This window comes from Osmerus mordax, chromosome 3 (assembly GCF_038355195.1).
Source record: "Osmerus mordax isolate fOsmMor3 chromosome 3, fOsmMor3.pri, whole genome shotgun sequence".
NCBI lineage: Eukaryota > Metazoa > Chordata > Actinopteri > Osmeriformes > Osmeridae > Osmerus > Osmerus mordax.
In genome coordinates, this window is record NC_090052.1 from 3941682 (window position 1) to 3957809 (window position 16128).

General features: G+C 49.6%; 2 protein-coding genes across 2 annotated transcripts in view; one reads left to right on the top strand and one right to left on the bottom strand.

Annotated features, from left to right (window-relative positions):
* Positions 1 to 310: 310 nt before the first annotated feature.
* tfap4 (transcription factor AP-4 (activating enhancer binding protein 4)) lies at positions 311 to 7609 on the bottom strand. Its single transcript, XM_067232951.1, has 7 exons — positions 7357 to 7609; positions 5201 to 5366; positions 4788 to 4886; positions 4355 to 4525; positions 3976 to 4098; positions 2031 to 2201; positions 311 to 1821 (listed from the first exon to the last, which is right to left on the bottom strand). Exons 1-7 carry the CDS (start codon positions 7443 to 7445, stop codon positions 1666 to 1668), a joined length of 975 nt encoding a protein of 324 aa, XP_067089052.1. The 5' UTR covers positions 7446 to 7609; the 3' UTR covers positions 311 to 1665.
* Positions 7610 to 9636: 2027 nt separating this feature from the next.
* Positions 9637 to 16128, top strand: part of glis2b (GLIS family zinc finger 2b) — a 17552-nt gene continuing 11060 nt past the window's right edge. Inside the window, exon 1 of the mRNA XM_067233381.1 lies at positions 9637 to 10402. The gene's annotated coding sequence lies outside the window, so the exon portion shown is untranslated. The remainder of the gene's footprint in view (positions 10403 to 16128) is intronic.

Below are 16128 nucleotides of genomic sequence, written 5' to 3' on the forward strand. Positions count from 1 at the left end.
ACCATTAAGAACACACACTCGAATTTGCCATCAAATTCATATTACGATAAAAAACAAAACAAGAAACTCCATTGCTATGGCAAGTACGATGCCAAAACTATCTCCAGAAACTAAAACCAAGCATGCTGTACTAGTGAATAGGGGCTGGTTAAGATGGGGGGTTAAAGGGATAGAATCTTCTGGAATGTCTAGAATGTCCATCCATGTGAAAAAAATGGAAGGCTCCAGTGATACCGGCATGTCTCTACAGTAGGGGGTCTGGGTACAGGGGGGGGGGGGAGGTCTTGCAGCGGTGGGGGGGTGGGGGGGGTTAGAGGATGGAGGACTGTTCAGGTCTGTCCTCCACCAGGGCTGGGTTAAGGCCAGCTGCTGCTGTTCACCTAGCAGTCTGTCTCTGTCTGGTAACCTGGGGACTAAAACTAAAGTGAGGACTGTAAGACAGGACGACATGCAACTCCGGCACTGAGAGCTTTTAACGTCCGAGCGGCGGCTATGAACGTTCAACGATAAAAAATAAATCCACCACTTCGGCGACGAGAGAATGCATAGAGCGAGTGCGCTCGGCGTGTTCGACGCGGCTCCACGGCACGACCGAGCAACTCGGTGAGTGAATGCCTTGACCCTCGAGGAGGGTGAGCGGTCGCTGAACGACGCCAGAGCCAAAACGAACCCCGGTGAACGATGGGACGCACAGAGAGAACTATCCTCGGATTGGCTTCTACAACAAGCCAGGCTCTTTTCTGCACCGACCCCGACCTTTAGGTTGCCCTAGGGTGGCCGTTTTAGAGTGTGGGGGGTGTCGAAAGGGGGTAGTGTGCCTAAAAACATGGCGTGTATACTGGGACCCAGCCCAGTAAAAGAGCACGTGGTGGCACCAACATAGACAGACAAAAGGAGAGAGAGAGAGAAGGTAGGGAATTGGTTAAGTGCACTCTTCCTCTGTTCTCCTCCATAAAAAAAAAAAACAATTGCCTCGTCTCCCAAGCTAAGTTTCTTAGCTCGACAGGGACAAAGTGACAGTTTCCAGTCTAGGTGCTGCTTGTTGGCCTTAAGTACAATCGCTGACCAGATACCCCACCCAGCAGAAAGACCGGGGGAAGTGAAATGTTTTCATTTTTACTCCGCAAGAGTAAAACAAAAAACAGAAAAATCCTCTCGTTCCAGCGCCAGGTCTACTACCCGTCTGGTAGACTCACAGTGTCTGGATACACACAGCTTCTTAGACACGATAGTGTAGGCAGAGAAAGGGTTCATTCAGGGGCACGGCCCTGTGTGTGGAAGTGCCAGCAAGGATCTGGAGCAGTGTCATCCAGGGAACGAGAAAGGGGGGGGGGGATACTGGTGTGGTCCAGACATTCAGTCTAGCTCACCCTTTATGTAGTCCTGTGTGTGTGTGTGTGTGTGTGTGTGTCAGAACCTTGGTAGCCAGCAAAGGAGCAGGAAATTGAGAAGAGCGTAAGAGATTGGAAAAAAAGAAAGAAAAAGACAATTAAACTGTTAGGGCAGCCTATGGTTCTACAGTAAGTGGATGATGTGTGTGTTAGCCTTTTTCCATCATCATCTTCCTCCTAGTAGTGTCCACAGTCAGAGAGCTTGGTGTTTGTATGGGCCCCACTGTCAAAAGCCCCTTCTTTTGGTGTGTGTGTGTGTGACCCAGACAAGGTCTCAGGGCAGTGAGCAGTCCTCCGCCTCCTCGCTGTCGGACCCCGTGTCGGAGCCTGACGGGCCTCGACCGGGGGTGACGATCACGGCCCTCCTCTGCTCGTCCTCGCCCCCCACACCGGCCTCCTCGTGCTGGGTGCCCTCAATATGCTGGATGGCCTGGAGGGGGGGAGGGGGAGAGGGATGGAGAGAGAAATGAAGAGGGGGGAGAGAAAGCACGAGAGAGAAAGTGGGAGGAGTTGAGTCAAAGTTTGAACAGCACCTTCTGGTGGTTACAAGTGGAACTGCATCAGGGTTTGCGATGGTTTCTAAAAAGCTGCCAACAGACTGTACCCCCCCCCACACACACACGTCTTTGTCTCTCTCACCTGCACGATCGTGTCCAGGTTCTGCCGAGACGTGGATGCTGCGTTGATGACCGAGGGCGGGCCCATGGTAACCACGGTGACGTGATGGGGCTGGGTGGAGGGCTGTGCCGGCGCAGGGACGATGACCGTGGCGTGGTGGGTGGGGGCGGGAGGCGTGGCCGGCGCCAAAACCTGCATGGGTTTGGGGCATACAGACATTTACATTTAGTCATGGAAGTACAGGGACATTCCCTCCGAGGCAAGAAGGGTGAAGTGCCTTGTCCAAGGACACAACGTCATTTTGCACAGCCGGGGAATCGAACCAGCAACCTTCTGATTACCAGCCCGATTCCATAACCGCTCAGCCACCTGACTCCCACACAATATAGAAATAATGCACACATGCATTATTTCTTGACACAAGAAATAGAACTTAAGGACATTTTGGGCTAATAACACAACACAGTCCTGTGTTGTGTTAGAAATAGAACTTTTCTTTTAAAGGCAAAATTGGCAAAGTGACTGTAGTCTCAGGTTCTGTTGAGCCTGAGGCCATGATCGTACAGGTCAAGGTACAGTGTAGCGTGCAAAGTTGATCCTTCGTCTGCAAACTGCGTTACTCTCGCGTGTCACGTGACCAAAGTAAAATCGCAGCCTTTGCGATTACAAAATCGCGTTCTGTCCCATCGCGATATTAAGCGCAAATGCAATTAATCGTTCAGCCCTACTTCCGACACAGACCTCCATTTGCCACAGCCCCAGTTTAAGGTGTAACAGTGGGAACCTTCCTATCAACCAGCCTTCATCTGGACCAGGCACATAAAGGAATGGCTACAAAAACGATGGGCTACAAAACAGCGTGGGTGTCTCATCTCAGTGCTGCCCTCCCACCCCCACTCCCGTGACAGCTGATGTGTGGCGTCTGTGGATCAACACCCTCCGCCCCGCCCGAGCTGACACTACTTCCTGGGGAGGGGGGGGGCGGGGAGTGTGTGGAGGTCTATTGATTTGGCGTCGTGTTCCCCTTTGCCAGCGACAGGGCCAGACGGGGCGGCTGTAACGAGACTCTCCCAGCACGCCCGGGCTGCAGACGGGCAGAAAAACGATCTGCGAGCCGTAAACGTGTCACCTCTGTTCGCACCGCCATGTACTTTGACGCCGTTTGGAAGAGTGTGGGGTCGTACACAAATCAGTCCGGTGTGCACACAGTGCGGGTCTTAAACGGTACTAAATACCTTTCCCCAGCAGCAGATGGTGTGTGTATGTAACAGCTATAGTATCAGTGTTTCCCACACAGACTAATTCGTGGCGGTGCGCCACAGAATCAACACCGGCCGCCACATATTGTGTTTCGTCAAAAAAAAAAAAAAAACACTATTTAGGTAAAAACACGCAGCGTATTCCTTCAGCTGCATTTCCTTTCCCTGCTCGCCCTCCGTCTCTCCCACATAAGCACAATCACAACGTCAGCACACGTTAGCAACGATGCATACCTACGCCGTTGTAGTAAGACCGACAGCTATATCAGCGAGCCTTCAGCATTAGTGCCGTAGCTAAGGTCAAGGAAAGTTGAGGCTACTTTTCGCTAGGTACCTACCTGGCGTCATGGAGCCGACCAGTTAAATAGTTATTTAGCACTAGCGTCGCTACCTGCATATGCAGAAATTATTTGTTTGTTGTTGTTGATTTTGTGAATTATTTCGACCCCCCCGCCACAAATAGCTTTCTAATCTGTGGGAAACACTGAGTATATAACAGTCGTGTCGCCTGTCAGTTTTGATTCCTCCTGATCTTTACCCCCACTGTGCTTCGAAGTCGGGGCTCTGCAACCTACAAGCCTGACTACTAGCTACAAGACTACTAGCTACAAGACTACTAGCTACAAGACTACACCACTGAAAAAGCTAGCTTTGAGGAGTGAGTTTCCCCATCCACCTCAGGTTAAACGGACATGCGTGGGTCTCACCTGCGGGCTGAGGGCGGGTGTGTTCTCCTCCGACTGGTCGTGCTGCTGCTGGGCCAGGCGGCCGGCCCGCAGCTCCTGGTCCAGAAGCTTCTCCGAGTACAGGTGGGCGTCCAGGGAGCGGATCTGCAACACCGGGAAAGGGGGGGGGGCTGTTACACCTGGGGGGGGGCTTTGACTACAAGTGCCTCTTTTGCATAATGTTGTTCCGTTGTTCAAAGCATAGGATGCATGCATGTTTGTCTGCATGCATGTCTGTGCATGCATGTCTGTCTGCATGCACGTCTGTCTGCATGCATGTCTGTCTGCATGTACGTCTGTCTGCATGTACGTCTGTCTGCATGTACGTCTGTCTGTCTGCATGTCTGTCTGCATGTGTCACCTGTTCTTCCAACAGCATCCTGGCGGAACGTTCCTTATCCAGCTGCTGCCGTAGCTCGATCATCTCCCTCCGCAGGTCCTCCCCCTTCTCCTCCTCCAGGATGTCGGGGGAGCCGATCCCCTCGTCCTTCTCCTCAGCACGCCTCCTCTTCGGGGAGGAGCCGCTGAACTCCTGGTGGGGGGGTGAACGGTGGGAGTTACAGCGGTGGGATATAACATTGCCATTAACAGACCACCAGGACTATGCATAGACTTGCAGTTAAGGTGGACCGGGTGGTCTGTAGGTCTAGTCCCTCAGCAAGGTTCTAGTTCCCCAGCAAGGTTCTAGTTCCCCAGCTAGGTTCTAGTCCCTCAGCTAGGTTCTAGTTCCCCAGCTAAGTTCTACTCCCTCAGCTAAGTTCTACTCCCTCAGCTAAGTTCTAGTCCCTCCTCACCTGGATGAAGCGCTTCAGCTGATTGTTCTGCTGCAGTAGCCGGGTCTTCTCCTGTTCCAGGGAGAAGATGTACTCTGCTGTCTGCTGCAAGATAGCTGCCTGGCATGAGGGACAGGCGGGTTAGAGTGTTTCTCAAATGGGGGTACGAGGTAGTACCTCCTCGTCAGGAGGTACAGACAAAGTGGAAAAATTAGAGTAAATAATGAAAATGGATATAAATATTTACAGAACGTAAATATGGGTATGAAGGGTTCTTGGATTCAGATATCAGAAAAAGGGGTACTGAAGCCAAAAAACTCGAAAAGGTTCTAGTCCTTTTGACAACAATCATGGACAGGAACTGCAGCAGGGCGGACTTGACCTAAAGACCAACTCAGGAGACATTGCGTCTCCTGCCTCGGCCAGAGCCCCACCTTGCTGAGCTTCTCTCCGTCGCTGTGGGGGATGAGCGTCTTGAGGGACTGGAAGCCAGAGTTGATGCTCTGCATGCGCCGACGCTCGTTGCTGTTGGCGATCTCCCGTCGGATTCGCCTCTCCTGGTCGCGCGCCGTTTCAGGGGTCAGGGGGATATTCCCCAGACTGGGAGGGAGGGGGGAAGAGGGTCAAAGGTTACTTGGTGGGCGGTTCATCCACATAGGTTTTGGGGTGGATGACGGGAGCGTGACCCTAACAACGTCAACAGGCCACTGAAAAATCTGATAATAAAATCAACGGCACAGTGTTTTGACCCCATCGATATTCCAACCAAACCTATATGATTGGTGGGATTATGTCGTGGAATACCAGACTTCCTCCACGTATGTTGTGGATGGTCTGTTTGACAACAGCCTCGTGAACACACCTCACTGAAATGTCCACAATCAACAACCAGCTGTCTGTGCAATGTTGACTTTCCAAAAACTCCCTGGCAGACCTATTGTCTCAAAACCGTGATTCGTCTACGCAGCCTGCGTCCTCCGCACGCAGAATTGATCGGGAGGGAAACAGGCTGCCAGGACTTCCCATAATCCACTGTATCAGGCAGCGTATCTCTGGAAAGCTCTCTAGCAAGGCTCTTATCAGTAGTGACTCAGCTGCCTCAGAGCAAACACAGGCAGTCATTGTGCAGACACAGGCGGGCAGGGAGCTGCGAGCCAGCCGCTTCCTTACGTCCCAGAATGCATCCGGCAAACACGGTCACTGCCAAATCACAACCGAGGACGGGTGTACAGCCTGGGAACCAAATACAAGTAGCCTGCCCAAGCATGACAGACAAACCAAGGGACACTTTTCTGGATACCGGACTGCATCCGGTGGTTTGCAGTTAATACAGTAAATGATTCCGTACCAAAAAAGAGCGCTCTAATCTACGGGTCTGAATCGCAATAGCCGCTCTTTGAATTAATGTAAAAAGATGGGGTTGGAGAATGGAATATACTATTGCCATTTTAAAGACTTAAACTAATCTGTAGACAAGGCAAAGCCACGCTATCATGTTATTATGACATCATGATCTTACATGCGCATGAACCCAAAGCACATTACATGTTACACTGTCAAGAGAAAAGAACTACATTTCCCAACGCGCCTGGTGCACGAATACCTCCGCCTCCTTCAACAGTCTTAACAGACGCATTGACGGGCCTTCCGCGGTATACACACCCCCTTATTAAAACGACCACTATTATTAATTACTTCATTCGAGGTATACCGCGCATCAGCCTAAAAAATACTCAGTTGTTACTGGTTTTACACAATTAAATGACCACCCACGAAGACCACCCTCGAAAACCCTAATCGCCTCCGCCATTACAACGATACGACTATCCTTCCTCTACGCTAGTCCATGCGGCAGCATGGCAGAGCTGCGGGTTAAAAGACGCAGTGTTGATGGCCAAGTTGTCAACAGAAATGTGTCAAATATACACACTGCTCTGAGAATTTGGCGAGTGGAGATGACTGAATTAACAGAAACGACATTTTGTCCATAATGTAAGACGGAACATGGCGTTGCACTGAGGTGAAAGACGCCAGACCCGTTCGCAGTAGAACAAGCCACAAGCATGGCCGCACTGCCCACAATAACTTGAGCCCGCTTTCTGTGTAAACGTAGCTAAGCGAACTCTGGTTACTCTGGTTATTCAAGTCGTACGCCCTGTCCAAAATATGCATATACTATGTCTTGCTAGTAAGTTTGAGCCAACTTACTGGAAACATATCACTGCGTTATTACAAATAACAAAATATTAGATATGCTCGTGAGTGAAGCAGCAGCGTGGTGTGCATGGAACCACGTGGTTTGTTTGATGGGCGCATATTGTATCGATTTTGCAAATAAATTTAAAAGGTAATGTGGAAATAAGGTCACCCCAGTCTACATGGGGAAGCTGCCCAGCTTAATTATAATAATAGCCTGTCTTTATGGAAGGCAATCACACGGTCCCGCTCCCCGATTGTCGGTCGTGTACACAATAACATACAGATCGAATCAAGCATGTTGCCACACCACCGTCGCTAAGTGCGTACTGATGGCATGGGGATATACACACATTTTCTTCAGCGATGACAAGATATAAAAGTGTATACACACCTACAAAGGCCACCAATCACATCCTTCTCCGTTTTCCTAAAATGTTGCAAGGAGGGCACCTTTTGAGCTGGTACCATGAAATACTCCATGCTTTCCTCTCCAGTTTAGGATTTCTCGTTTTAATTAATAAGAAATGTGGATGCTGTTTTTGGCGAGCAAAATCCCTTGAACCACGGTACTAAATCTCCATGATAAAAAAAATGATTCCAGGTCTGTATATGTAGTATTAGCTGAGTATTCAGAGTTGTAATGTTACTATACTCCAGCTGACGGGGTTCCCTCGTTGTGTATGGCGCTCTGACCCTCCCTCTGCCCGTCTGCATGTACGTGTATGTGTGTATTTGCAGCTGATCGGATATCTTTCAAGGCGGGAAACAGCTGGTAGGAATCGCACAGTACTACCAAAAGCCTCCTTCTGCGGAGAGAGGAACTGCATGTAAACAAAGATGTAGAGTATCTGTTTTTAACGTGCATTTATAAAAAGTTAATGCAACACTTTTTAAATTTATTTTTTTAAAGTCCAACACATCGACATTTTCTACTAATGAAGAAAAAGCAACTGAAAAACTAAATGGTCTATTATGTAAACGTTTCACAGTAATGCGGTTTTCTTCCTACTTTTCGATTGGGGGGATAAAAACTTTTATGAATACATGGCAATTTTATGTTTATATTCTCTGTCGCATTTCTAAGTCACGGCATTAAGTCTGACTGCCAGTGTGGGGCGTGCACTCCTCTCAACTGTGAGCGGCATCAGCTGACGACTTGGCACGGCTTTCGACAACAGCAACAAACCGGGGAGGGTGCGGAGAGACATTACCGGGAGGCTTACATTGAAACAGCTCAACGTATTCACCATTTTGGTTTTGGGTGTTAGGGAGAGGGAGGAGAAATGAGTTACCTAATCGCCACTCCTGCCTTGTTGGTGCAAGTAGCTAAGAACGAACCACAAAATGGGAGCGGCGCTTGCCTCGTGCACCCGGAAATGTGTTTGCAAGCACATGCTCGTAAGACGCCTGTAGACAAGCGCGCTAAATAGTTGCAAGTCAAGTCTTAACATTTCAATGTCAACAATGTAGTAGCAATAAATACCTGATTAAAACTTATCTTTACACTAAACAAAAAAATACCATATAGTGAATGGTATTGGACAATGTCAATTGTCCAATTTACATATTTAGTTATGTAGCCTAACTCGATAAAAGCTTTGTAATGGTTGCAGTGTGTTGATATGATATCAATAAAACAATCCCAACTGTAACTGCGCACGTTCTGGCCTGGTCTTGTCCAGTTGACAGACAAGGGATAAGAAAACCGAATTTGTTTCGTGTTCCCCATTTCAAATGTTGCGTGTATTTCAGATTATATCATGTGTCAACGTTTCAAGTCACATCTGTCAACAAAACACTGCACAGTTGACAGCCATGCACGGCAAAGATAGGCTATTAGATGTATGCAGAGCGCGCATATAGGTCAGCATCGTAGATCATAAATTCAGATGCTCTATAGTTGAAGGCATAGGACTTTGTTGGAAACCTATGAAAAGCACACTTAAAATACCGTCTATCCAGACATCAAGTAGGTTACTTGAAGCTAATAGAACCGAAAAAATGCTAATCAAAGACTTTGAGGTTGAGAATTAGAGGTAGGCTACCCTCGCTGTTGGGTCCCAAGTGTCTGCCTTCCACGCCCTCTGGTGGTGGAATGAGGAAACACTGCCAATCCGTATCTGTCACTCCAGACTATCAATTAAATTGACAAAACAGTACAGGAACACAAATGGTTTATATTGCACATCGTAGACTCAGCGTCTATACAGATGGTGATGTTATGTGACTATTAAGAATAGCCAATTGGATGACTGAAGGATTCCAGTCTTATTCTGTTTAATGTAGGAAGGGTCGTCTACAGATTAATTCATGTTAATGGTACTTTATCACTCAAGCACTATAGTCTAATGTAGCCTATAGGCCTTCAGGTTGAGCATGATTATGGTAACATATAGCCTGTCCAGCTACAGACTTGAGTAGGCTAATACATTAATTGTGTTATTAGTATTTTTTTTATGTGACTGAACATATTGTAAAACGAGTGCAAATATATTATTATTTAACATTCTTACTATTATTTAACATCCAAATACTTTTTTTTCCCCAAGACTTTGGAGGGAGCAGAGGACTGCCCATGGTGGATGGGCGGAGCAGCAAGCATGCGCTGAGCTGGCAAAGTCTGGACTAGTCCGCTGCGCGCGAGGAGAGGGAGACACGGGCTGGCTCGGGTCCGGGTGTGCAGTCTGCTCTCAGACGGACGCAGGGAGACCACAGTAACACTCGCGTCTCCTCTAGGGCTCAGAAAGGGAAAGACATTTCGAAAACGAAAGGACAACGCTGCTGTCTCCGACCGCGGGGAGTCGGAATCTGGAAAAGGCACCGAAGGAGAGAGCCCTCCCCCCCGCGCGACATCTCTGCTCTGCCCAGCGCACCCCTCCTACCCCCTGGAGAACGACCACCCATTGAAAACCCCACTTGACCAGCGTTGCCATTAAGCGATGCACTTCGTATCTGAGAATAATTTAAAGGCTTTATTTTGACGCGTCCCACAACCGGTGGTCTTCGGTATACAGTCTCCATCGGAGCATACAAGACTACGGATACAGTTTGGGGTGTTTACACTTTTAACGGGTTTTCTGGTGGCATGAATTTATCTCAATCTCTGGCAATTGACTTCAACACGATTTTACAGTATTTTTTCGACAGCTTCTCGTAGGAAATGTTGATCTACATTTATTTGAGTGAATGTTTTTATTTTCGCATGTAGAATTTATATATATCGACAACGGTCTGCGAAGCGACCACCTTACTCGACACATCATATTTTATCGAGACGTGTCAGCTCAGTAATTTCTTTTCGATCGAAGACAACCAAACAGAAGAATACAGTCATCATTTTGGGATTTGTGTGCTAAAACACTGAACAGAAAGTTTGCACCGAAGAAGGAATAAGTGGAAGAGGCTATCTCGGCCATATCTACGGCGTTTTTCCTAAGGTAAGCCCGTGCCTCGAACTCCCATATCCCTCCCAGTATCGCTTGTGTGTCGGGTTTCACTGATGACATATAGGCGTTACATCATTTGGCAGTTCCCCTTTTGTCACTTGTTTTGACGTGCGCGTGTCTGTCTGTGTGGACGTCCAGGTAAAATTTTAAATGTTTCGGTTTCAAGCAGGACAGTGTGGACTGACCTATATTTAAGTCCAGCGGTGGTCCCTCCGTGGTCCAAGGCAGACTGGACCCCGACTGGCATATATGGGAAGGCCGTGCATGGCGTACGTGCCACGCCAGTGTCTGTACCGTTTACACAGACGTCGTGTCATTCCCCGTATTAATATTAACGCGACCTTTTCCTTTAATTTTCATCCACTTTAAAAAAAAAAATCCGAAACGCCATACCAGAGCATGCGTGTCAATCTGAGCAGGCAAAGACTCGTGTTTCTGGGTTAATGGGCATGTCACTGGGGCACGAAATCAGACCGATGTGTTTCAGAATGAGTGCATGTGACATCAAGTGTTCTTGAACGAGTCTCATCTTTTGCTGTTCACCTCACACTTTGTTAATCTACCACAGTAATCGACATTTTCATGGTCCCTCAAAATCACCAACTCACAATGGCCAAACAGCTAAACTTTCATAAGGCTAAAACAAACCACAAAAAATATCTCTCACAATACCGGTATGACAAACATTGGACGTTTTGATACCGCCTTTGTCTCGGGGAACGCCAACGTGATTAAGCCTACTTCAAAGTTTCACGAGGCTGAGCGAACGACGCAGGCACTGAGCGGTTGATGAGCAGCGTGGGTTGAGGTCTGGATAAAGAGCTATTTTCCTCCAATTAAGCAATTCCTCTGTCCCTCCGCCTAATTGTGTGCACATTAAGACAAGGCTGGGGATGGAGCTCCATGCTCATTGGCTGCCTCCCATGGGCTCATTGTCCCAGACGACGCCAGGGGAAACTAGCCGGGCACTGCCAAGGCAGCACTAACAAACCCAGGGAGAGAGAACAGGGAACAGCGCCTGGTCATTAAAAAGCATAACAATACCAATATGGACGTACACTTTCTGGGGGGGGACTGACTTTTTGGGCAGGCAGGGTATTTCCACGGTTCGCAAGCGTGTGTGTGCGTGTGTGCGTGTGTGCGTGTGTGCGTGCGTGTGTGCGTGTGTGTCGCGCGCGTGTGTGTCGCGCGCGCGTGCGTGTTCGAAAGAGTCGCACAAATGCGCGCCGAAGTTCATGTGTGTCCACGTCTGCATGGAAGTCAGTGCCTTTGTGTCGTGTGTGTTTGTGTCAGTGTTTGTATTTCAGCAACTGTGTGTGTGTGTCAAACAGACAGTCATATGAAAGTGGAGGAGGTCTGGCAGGGGGCCCACTGGAGTTCAGTGAAAGTATTTGGGGAAGAGGAATAGTGAGGAAGGCACAGGCTGTACTAAGCTGAACCACAGGAGGGGGGGGGGGGAGAGAAGTTGGGACTTTGACTCTGGGATGGGCCCCTGCCATTTAATCCCCAACCCGTCCCTGAACTGCAAGGGAATGGCGCGGTCCAGTTGCCGGCCACATCCATGCAACCCCCCCCCCCTGTTTATCCAATCAACCGATGAGCTTCTGCCAGCCCCACCAGTTCACCTGGGGGTCAACCTTCCTCCTCTGACTGACTGGGCTGGGTCGAGGCCAGAGACGGGGAACCTACCAGAGCTGTCACACGTTATTTAGGTAACGCACTCCTCTCGCTCGACTCCTACTGCAAACCTCGGCTCAGGGTGCGGACCAGATGTCCTCTCGCTCCAGCTGTGGAACCCCGCGGTGGCATTCATTCCATTCTCACACATTCAGCGTGTGTGTGTGTGTGTGTGTGTGTGTGCGTGGGTGTGTGTGTGTGTCCACACAGCACTCTAGCCTATCGCTGTGTGCATACTCTGGTTCTGACTGCATGCCAGATGTGAGGAGGTAGACAGCTGTGCGAAGAAACTGTTTTGCGCACAGCGCCTCTCTGGTCCAGTTCGGGAACCACAGGTCAGACACTCGTGCCTTCAGCGTCAAGCCAGATCCTTGCCTGCTAGCGGCAACCTGAGCAGATGTACAACCACACCTTATAAGGTCAAACATAGCACAAAACCAGGAAGTATGGAGACAAATATAGGAGTTGGTAGGCCTGGTGAATTGTGCCTGCTTTCTGGGCACGGGTGGAAGGTGTGCTACCCGTGTACGCTCTGGAGTCTCACACACGCCATGACACACGCTTGTGAAGTCACGCCCCGAGGAAAACTGCTGCATTGTGGGAATGAAGGCGCCACAACACTCCCAAGTCACGGAGAGGAACCACGAGCCAGTTGTGTATGGAGGAAGCAAAGCATGATGGGTAGCGCTGTCCTCCGTTTCCCAAGCAGATCACTGTAAGGCTGCGAAGGAAAACTCTACAGGGGTGCTGTTACTGTGATGACACAACAAGAGCGATTCCACCAGTATCACAGGCATCGATATAATCTGAAACGATCCGATATCCAAACAAGCCTGTGGCAACTGCATATTGGCAGCAGCGGTCAGCGGAAAGGGTTTTGTTAAGCGGCACAGCCCATGCAGGGTATGAGCGAGAGTGTGTGTGAGTGTTCGAATTAATATCGCGGTAGGGTTCCATAGCAGGGAGGGATTACGGTCAAGCTGAAAGGGAGGGCAACAGCAGGGGGCGGGGATTACCGCGGCCAGTGAATGGGGCTGCATGCAGCGGAGGCAAGGGCCTTTGCACACTTACACACACACAGACACACACACACACATTTAAATCGTCCCCATGAGAAGAACCACTTATCTCTAGAGACAGATACCCACATGGCAGCATCATTAGCACTTCAATTTTGCTCTCAGGGGAGTAACACACTTTTCATAGTCAAACAGGGGCCTTACATCTGACTGAACGGCTGTTATAAGTGTATCCATTCCTTTGTTGCGTGGCGTTAGGAAACCGTGCTGTTGACCTTTGTCCAGGCCCGGGCTGGAAGTGTGCTGCCAGAGAAGAGGCAGAGGAGCATGATGACATGTGTTTTTCAGATGAAAGTCCCTAGTGGGCCACCGTACTCCCTCGGGGAGCGAGGTAGAAATGGGATTGAGTTTCGAAAATGCTGTCCCTGATGGGATTTCCAATCTCAGCTGTTAAATCCTTTTAAACAGAAGCGTGCGTGTGCGCGCATGCTTGCTCTTGTGTGCACATACAGTATTCTGTGTGTGTGTATGTGTGGGAACATGCTGTGTGTGTGCGTGTGTTTGGACGCGCTCTCAAACCTCTCTGCCCTGCTTGACGATAATAAAGTAAATGGGCCCACCTGTTTCGACTGATAAAGATCCCGAGAGGCCACCACTACATGTGCCACCACTACATGTGCCACCCACTCGCCACTGCTGCTCCATGTGGAAACATACTGTAGTCATGTGACCCCCCCCCCCCCCCCCCCCCCCCGTGACTCAAGAATATGTGCCACTGCCGGTCGGAGGGTGGGGGGCAGACTGCTTAACCTTCAGAAACATTGAGAAAGAGAGACAGAGAGACAGAGAGACAGAGAGACAGAGAGACAGAAACAGAAAGAGAGAGGGATGGAGATACAGAAAGAGAGAGAGGGGGGCGAGGAGTGGGGCTGGACGACTGACTAAAATCCAGACGATCCTGACTCGTCATCTCAAGTTCAAGGGAGAGCGCTGGTCACTGGCCTCTCAGACCACACATTCTTCTCCAGTTAAACTGTAACCACTACTCACAACACAGCCAGGCCCGCTGTTTCCTCCTTGAACAGCCCATTCATGACCCGCAGGGTTGTCGAAGCCACCCCTTCCCAGGCGGCCAAACGCCCCCCCGCGCTGTCACCTGCATGGGTCGACCCAGATGAGAATAGGACATGGGCTCCCGGGGTGGAACACACCACGGCACAGCAGAGGGGTCAGTTTCCTCTGCTGCGAGTCTGTAGGGCTGCATTTCCAAAATAAACACAGACAGCCCAGTAACTCACTCCTGTGGGCCCACCCCACCCTGCTCTCTCTCTCTCTTCCTCCTTTCCCCTCTCTCCCTCTCGCTTTCCTCCCTTCCTTTTCTCCTCTTTCTCGTCCCACTCCCTCTCCGCTCTGGGCTTCAGGCGTGAGAGAATTTCGGCTTTCCGAAAATTTCAAACAAAACGCAGGCCCTGTCTGGTTTTTAACGGGGAAAGTTCTGGCGTTTGAAACAGGAAATTCTTGAAAGGAGCGAGCGAGAAAATGCAATTTAGCAACTAGAGAATGTTAGGGAGTCTTTAACTCGGTCCATTTTAGGTTGACTGTTTCACAGTACTTAATATTTAACTCCCAGTTGACAGAAAATGTAGAACTTGCTGGAGACTAGCAGATGTCCTGGAGCTGTGCAGTGAAGGCTCTGAGCAGTTCTAGTACAATATGCTGTGTGGCAGTTAAACTGGAGACACAGCTGGTTTGTATTATTATTAACTTGCAGGGCTCTCCCAACGTGGGCCACAATACACAGCAGCAACACAATAAGCGAATACGACTGAGGCTTGTACCCGTTGGTTCTACAGTGAGGAAAGAGGGCCGGAGGAAAACGGGTTAGGACTAACTGTTGAAGACCAAAGGGGAGTGGTAGGCGGAGGGGGGGAGGGGGGGGGGGGGGCACAGGAAACCAGTAAGGGATTCACAGAGCAGGGGATGATGAGGTAGGAAAAAAGAAAAAGAGAAAGATGGATGAAGGAAGAAGGCACAGTAAACGAGGCCTGCTCAAGTCCGGGCCTGGGCTTGGTTTCTATGTCTGGGTTGCTGCGAGCAGTAGAAGCAATCCTCTTCTCCCCTGTTACCCCCCCCCCCCCCCCCTCCGCCTCCTCCTCTTCTCCTCCCCTACCTACCACCACCTACAGCAGGAGCGCCATCTCTCTCTACCGCTCTCCCTCCCTTTTCTCTCTCCCCGCCTGCTTCCTGTGGCTCCAAGGCTTCCAAAGCCCCAGCCCGTGGACATTATATAAGACATTCCTCATCATATACATGCAGGGAGGCAAAACACACACATTGGTTTGGTCTGTAACTATTTACCCCGAGTGCCAAGCTGCGGAGATGTCGCCAGCTCTAATCGAAATCATATGTTCCACCGCCGTTTTCCTCTCATGGGAGCACGAGAGAATTTACAGAAGAGATATGGACAACATCCACACATTTCTTCCATACTTTGGGAAATACCAGCTTGTTATGGCCTAATTTTGACGTATAACACTCGTGACGTCACAGTTTTCGCAAACTCTCTAAGTGGTTTTGGTTTCGTCCAATCCCAATGGCGGATTTCGCGCTCGCCGACCTTTCGTGACCGTCGAAAGTTATTGACCAGGACAAGCACTATCTTAAAGTGGCTGTTCTAGCATGCTCCACTGGCCACGAGTGGCGTCTGAAGTTGGGTATTGATCCTGGACAGACAAATGTGCGGCGGCTTGACGGTGACATCAAAGGTCATTCGTTTGACCTTCCACCAGCAGGTGTTCCCTTGGGTTTCTGCAAGGCTGTCAATAGGTGTTGCTGTTCATTGGGGAGAGGTCATTTGTTGATTGTGCGATTAATTGGTTATGCAAAAAAATCTGAGACTCTTGTCTTTCCAATCCGGCGCCTTGCCAGTGTTCCTGCTGTCTGCTACCCATTTACATTAACAGACGCTCTTATCCAGAGCGACTTATAGTAAGTACAGGGACATTCCCCCCGAGGCAAGTA